Source organism: Harpegnathos saltator, unplaced genomic scaffold (genome assembly GCF_003227715.2).
Source record: "Harpegnathos saltator strain DR-91 unplaced genomic scaffold, Hsal_v8.6 scaffold791, whole genome shotgun sequence".
In the NCBI taxonomy this organism is placed as follows: domain Eukaryota; kingdom Metazoa; phylum Arthropoda; class Insecta; order Hymenoptera; family Formicidae; genus Harpegnathos; species Harpegnathos saltator.
The window spans coordinates 557,501-564,241 of record NW_020230639.1 but is presented as its reverse complement, the minus strand read 5'-3'; the positions used below and the strand labels follow the sequence as shown (position 1 = coordinate 564,241).

The 6,741-nt window shown below is 47.7% G+C and overlaps 1 protein-coding gene across 1 annotated transcript in view; it reads right to left on the bottom strand.

Moving 5' to 3' along the window:
• Positions 1-908: 908 nt before the first annotated feature.
• Positions 909-6,741, bottom strand: part of LOC105189119 (mediator of RNA polymerase II transcription subunit 15) — a 7,635-nt gene continuing 1,802 nt past the window's right edge. Inside the window, exons 1-2 of the mRNA XM_025306614.1 lie at positions 5,338-6,741; positions 909-5,205 (exon numbers count right to left, since the gene is read on the bottom strand). The exon at positions 5,338-6,741 is cut by the window's right edge and continues 1,802 nt beyond it. Of these exons, the coding sequence (XP_025162399.1) occupies positions 3,457-5,205; positions 5,338-6,741 (3,153 nt within the window). The 3' untranslated portion in view covers positions 909-3,456. The remainder of the gene's footprint in view (positions 5,206-5,337) is intronic.

Sequence of the window (6,741 nt, the reverse complement as noted above, 5' to 3'; positions counted from 1 at the left end):
GTCGAAGTCATCGAACGTGTCTCACCAACAACTTTTTCACCGACATCGAGTTCAATATTAATATAAATATCGCTGTATGTTGTCGTATTAAACTTTTTAATAATGTACATTGACTCTTATATATATATATATACATACGTATGTGTGTGTGTGTGTGTATGTGTGTTCGTGTCCATGTCCGTGTGTGTGTACACATAGATACATATATATATATATATATATATAAATATATAATTGCACGTTGGAATGTGTGTTGACGAAAACTTATGTCGGTGAATGTTGTGCAATGTATAACAATGATTTCTACGCAAGCCCATCATTTACCGTCTTACCGCTGTCGCATGTCGGTATTATTCATTTTTAGTATAATAAACGAAAATGGAACTTTGACAAGACGTGTACGTGTGTACGGTGGTGTGTTTGTTTGTCCGTAAGTTGATGAGAGTTGTGAAAATTAAATTCCGCAAGTATTTCACCCTATGAATATTAATTAAGTTAAATTAAATTAAGACGTAGACGTAAATCGTGTTTAGATCAAATAAAAGAGACAAGAACGTTAATAATAAAAGAAAAACCAAAGAGATAAAAAACATTACGTACTCGATTGCTCGTACACGAGATATAGACGATTCCTCTTGGCTATGTCTCTATGACGCGACTTATATATCGGAAAACCTCACCAAGGGGGGAGGGGGGCATCTCTCTCCGCTCAGATATGAGCAAGTCTTTGCTCCAGTTGTACGGTACGATTGTCGAAGCGTCGAGTGTTACTTCGCGCACGCGTGAATGTTTCCTTACGCGGCTTTGCGTCTCTCGCATCCTTAGTTAACTCGCATAGTTGACTCGCATAGTTCTCTCGACGAGGAACGATCTCATCGATATGAGATCGTCGAGTTATGTCGTGTGCGCGACGCGTCAATCATCGGTGCGACTGCCGCAATTGCCGCCGTTAACGCGTAATTTCTTACAAACATTCGCGCTCCGCGCGCGAGACGCTCGGGAAATTCGTATCAGTTATTCTCGGAATTCTCATGTCGATCGCGACGAAGCACAATCGTTTATCGTCACGGCATTGCTCGCATCGATTAATCGGCGACCGATTAATTATTGGCGAAACGAGCCAATTCACCGTGACTCGAGAGATCCTTCATATAAATTTCTCTTCGAGCCGCACGTCGCTCGGCGTAAACACGTAAAACACGCAATAGCGAGTGCACATAACATTCTCGCGGGTAATTTTCGCGACCGCCTCGTTAACCTCGCCGTAACAAAGTGGTAGTATGGGCCAGGTACGCGTGATTGTTTCCGTTGATCATTGTTCAATCGAGAGCGAGACCGATCCTAGGTGGGTTTCGCATTAATTATTAAGTTAAGCTCGCATCGCGCATTGCCACACCGTTGTTCGCGGAGACTCGTGAATTTTTCACTTTCGTATTTCGCGTAAGGTCCTCGGACTTTGTTTATTTAACCGTACCGCGTCTTGCGCGAGTGCAAAACGAGCGTTTGTTCTTTCGTGGTCTTTTGTTAGATGCGTGATATACCGTATAATTGTAAATATTTTACATGGCGTATAATGCGGAAAGCGAACACAAAAAGGGAGAATGGGAAACACGTCCCACACACGCTAGAATCATGTGAGTATACACGGTGGCACGTATATGTATATGTATAATCATAGGGTGAAATACTTGCGGAATTTAATTTTCTCATTAACTCTCATCAACTTACGGACAAACAAATACATACTGCACTGCCAAACACACGCCACGTCTTTTCAAAGTTCCATTTTCGTTTATTGTACTAAAAATGAATAATACATATGAATTTAATATTAATAGAAAAAGCGAAATTTTCTTCTCTTTATTAAAACCTTATTGAAGCCTTATGAAGCTCTATATGTTGATTTAGAAAATCTTGAATTTATCCCCAATGCACGCTCTACATGCTCTTAATCATACGGAAAGCAACACGAAAAATTTAGCGGAATTATAACTTCTGTCCCTTGGAACGTTATGTGAGGTTTGTTCGTATTTTGCATTTCGTTTCGCGTGCGAATAATCCTAATGTATTGTTCCTTTTTTTCAATAATGTGTTGTATTATGTGTTCTTCCTTTACACACGATGTGTATAATTAACTTTCGAAGATGTTCCGCATATGCTAGTTACTCCTTGTCGTTTGCAATTTCGCAGCGAACCAAAACGCGCTTCATTTTGTTTTTTTTTTACTTTGAATTTTGTTTCCCTCACGCATGAATTTACACGCATTCGTATCTTGCTGAGACATATATGAGCGACAAAAGAACAATAGATGTAACGTTTGAAATTTGTAAGACGCAATTGGTCTCGAGCATAGCACCGTAAAATAACAATATTGAAAAGAGAGTGATAACTGATTTATATCTCTAGGTAATACCAATAAATTTGATAATTATGGTTGTATATACAAGGTAAGAATCAAGTATTCAATTATTCAATCAACTTCCTCTTAATAACGGTAGATATTTTATAACGGTGATAATTTATAACATAAATAGTCGATAAATGAAGAATTTAGTGTCGCATCGATGTCTTAACCGTCCGATCGTTCGAACGTTCTTAGAATGATCTCGAGATTGTATAGTAAGAACGCCGATGCGAGAAGTAAAGTCGCAATCTGCCGAGCCTAACCAATTAATGCGAAAACAACGATGAAAAAATTATGCGGAATCTATCGTGAATATTGGGATGAGCTCACAGTCGAGATTGCTAAAAATTCCTATATATTCCATATGATCTTCGGCTTATGTAATTGTAACTTGTAACTTGGGCGCGTAAAAACTAATGTAATCTCACGAGGCTCGTTCTTACGCCGATTTTCCGGTTTACTTCCGAAAATTATTTATGCGTTTATAAGACTTTGAGGAATCTCCGACTGTTTCGAGGCGACTAAGTGCCAAAAACGACGAAAGCCGACGCTGTTAACGTTTTACCACATTTTTTTCTCTTTCCTTTTTTTTCAATTCCAAATAATATTCTCCCTCTTTTTCTCTCTTATGATTCACATACTAATAGCTCTAAGAAACGAACTTCTTTCCGCGTTAACGTGAGTTTTAATCCGAACAGTGTTTCGATCTCATAAAAAATGTTTATCAATTCGGTTTTGACGAACGAAATAAACTGACAAAGCGATAGAAACGCAGTAGGTTTCGGTGTGGACGAAACGTTAACAGCGTCGGCTTTCGTCGCTTTGGCACTTAGTCGCCTCGAAACAGTCGGAGATTCTTCAAAGTCTTATAAACAGACAAAAAATAATTCGAAGCTATCGCTCGCTCGCGGCTCGAAGTATAAATTTTTACAAAACATACTCGATTCGTACACGAGACGTAGACGATTCCTCTTGGCTATGTCTCTATGACGCGCCTTATACCGGAGAACCTCAGCGAGGGGGAGGGGGCACGCCTCGCGAAAACCGTGTCCCTATAGAATCACTGGCTCACTGTTTTGAACGCTCTCGAACGTTTCATTATCTTGAACGTTGTGTTGAACGTTCTCCTTCTTGTGCTCGTTGGTCTTCTTCATTTCTTTTGTTGCGTATTTCTTCATATGCGTCGCGACGTGCTTGACCATGTGGTCCTTCCTGATGAATTTCTTGCCGCAATTTTGACAAGAATGCGGCTTATCGCCGGTGTGAAGGCATCTGTGTCGTCTGAGATCGGTCTTGTGATTGAACTGCTTCGGACACGATTCGCACTTGTGCGGTTTCTCACCGTTGTGCTTCTGCTGATGCTTCGTGTACAACTCATTCGAGCTAAATCGCTTGCCGCATTGAGGGCATTTGAACGGTTTTTCGCCCATGTGGAAGCTCTTCTTGTGTTGCGTCAAGTAGCAAGCTTTATTGAACTTCTTGGCACACTCGTCACATTTGACCGTCCTGTTATCGGCCTCGAGTATCATAGTTGATATGCTGTTCGTCAAGTTGCTCACCTGCTGCTGCTGCTCCTGGAGGACCTTAGAACCGGACTTGGACTTGCGGCCTCTAGTGGGTCGCGCTTTCGGCACTTGGTCGCTCGAACTCATAGGCTCCTGCTTGATTTGCATCACAGGCGGTAGATCGTTGTTGTTGGTCTCGATATACTGATACTGCTCGGCATGATGCTGCGAATAGGGCTGATGGCTCGTGATATCGTACTGTCGGATAATCATACCCTCCGCATCCACCTGAGACGGTCCCTGAGACGGTCCTTCCATATTTATGTCCATCAATACGTAGCGCGGCGGACTCGCGTACATATAGGGCGGTGAACCGTAAGATTTCTCTTGTATAGCCTCCTCCGGACTTAGCCCCCCCACGTTAACAGCCTGTGGCTGGTTTTGGTCTCCTCCGTACCCGGGTATGAGATGTGTAAAACTTGGCAGAGTTTGGTGTTGTTGATTAAGGGTGCCAAAACCGGGCAACATGTTTTCCTGGGCCTGCTGGTGCTGCTGATGCTGCTCTTGCTGCTGCTGCTGCTGCTGCTGCTGCTGCTGCTGATGATGTTGGTCACTTAGATTTTGGTCATTGCCAATAGTAGTTTGCAGGGTAGACTCCAGTAGACCCGGGATGCTGGAAGTATTCGTAACGTGGGGGGGCAGGGCGTTTGGGTACGGCTGATGAGGCATCGAAGTACCCCCCATTGCCGTGGGTGATACCATTGCGGGGAGAACCGTGCCCGGCGTTATGCTGGGCGACGAATTCATGTGGTGCGGGTGGGTGGACGAATCCATTTGTGAAGGAGAACTCATGTGCGATGCTGGCGGTGGGTGCATGGGAGATATGGGGGAAGTCATAGAGTGATGGACCTGGTGCTGCCCCGGCGAAGTCATTGGCAGGTGATGAAGCGGCTGTTGTTGCGGCTGAAGCCCCATCTGGTGAGACGGGGAACCCATTGGTTGCTGATGGTGGCCCGCCATTGACGATTGCTGCGGAGAACTGTGAGACACCATTCCGGAGGCCAAGTGCACCGCCGAAGGCTGCCCTTGCTGCTGCTGCTGCTGCTGCTGCTGAGCCAGAGCCGCTGCCGCCGCTAACGAGTCGTTGCTGTTGCTGTTGCTGGAACTGCTGCTGTTGTAATGTTGGATGGGCGTGTGATGCAGGCCCCCCGTCGCCTCGCCCGAGGGACCTGCCATCACGTTTGGGGGACTCCCCGAAGATGTAAAATCTGGTGATCTCTCGGGTGCACCGCCGCCGCCGCCGCCGCCAACGCCAACGCTGCCACCACCGCCAATGCCACCGCCGCCACCACCGCCAACGCCAACACCACCGCCGCCGCCGCCGCCACCGCCGCCGCCGCCGCCGCCGCCGCCGCCGCCACCACCGCCTCTGCCGCTCGTTGAGTGAGCGTTCTTCTCTGAAGCTAGAACCTGCGCGCTGTGCTGCATTTTCGCCGGATCCGGCTGGTTGCTCTGCTTCACTGCGTTTTTATGCAACGTCGTGTTGTAGTGTCTCTTCAGATGGCCCGAACTGGTGAACCACTTGTTGCACGAGACGCAATTGTAAGTCTTCGGTCGCCGAGCCTCGTTGCTCTTCCACGTTTGATTCGACGGTGCTTTCAGTTGCTGCTGCAACGGCAACCCGGGCGACATCTGATGAGTCGGCATCGGCTGCGTGTTCGTGATTATCGACGGGGCCTGGTGCACCGGGCTCTCCACGGGCATATGTTGGCGCATGAATTGAGTCTGATCGGCGATCGACGGCATGGACTCGATGGTAGGCATAGGCGGCAGCCCCGGGTGATAATCGTGGGTCTGAGTGACCGGCGGCCAACCCAACATGGGATGCCCTAATCTCTGCTGCGGATGTTGTTGCATCACCTGCTGCTGGTGATGCATGTGCATCTGAATCTCCTGGTGACGTTGCTGATGATGATACCTCAAGACGTCCTCTCGGTATTGATGCGTTTGCTGCACCTTGTGAGAATCCAAGTCGAGAATCTCGGTGTGCTCCTCCGGCTCCTGCTTCATCTCCAATTTCACCGGCTGCCCGCCGTTGTAATCGTAGCCGGGTTGCTGCTGCGGCTGACTCGAGTGAGTCGGCGACGTGTGCAATTGCTGTTGCGCTTGCTGCTGCTGCTGCTGCTGCTGCTGCTGCTGATCCGGCTGCGAAGGACTGCCGGCCAGCTGTTGATACTGAGGAGCTGGCGCGTAGCCGGTGGGCGAGTCCGAATGATGCGTCTTCGTATGCTCGCTCAATTGATTCGCGTCCTCGTAAACGGCCCCGCAATTCTCGCAATGACACGGCGGACTGTGCGGGCTGGTGGAGTTGGTGCTCGCGTGCTCCGCAGAGAAGTGCGGAGGGTACGCATGGTAACGCACGTAACCACCGGCGCCGACGTTGCCACCACTGCCGCCGCCGTTACCACCGCCGCCGTTGTTCTGAATGTCCTCTTGCGACGGCGAGAAAGGCTGACAAGTGCCTATTGGAATGTTCTGTACGTGTGACATATTTTGCAGCAAGTTCGTCACACCTGGGAAAGATATCGGTGGCAGATAATTGTTGTAGGCCTGAATGGAAGGCTGCTGCTGCTGCTGCTGCTGCAAAGGATTCTGAGAGGACGACGGCTCCCTCGAGTCCGTCGGCACTGTCGCGTTCTCTTGCTTCACAGTCACGTGTTTATTATGATTGCCAGCCTTGCTATTGTTATTATTGCTCTCTTGCGGCGCCGGATTGGCCCACCTAGTTATCAAGTTCTGCTTGTGATAACTCAAGTGCACCTGCAGGCTGTT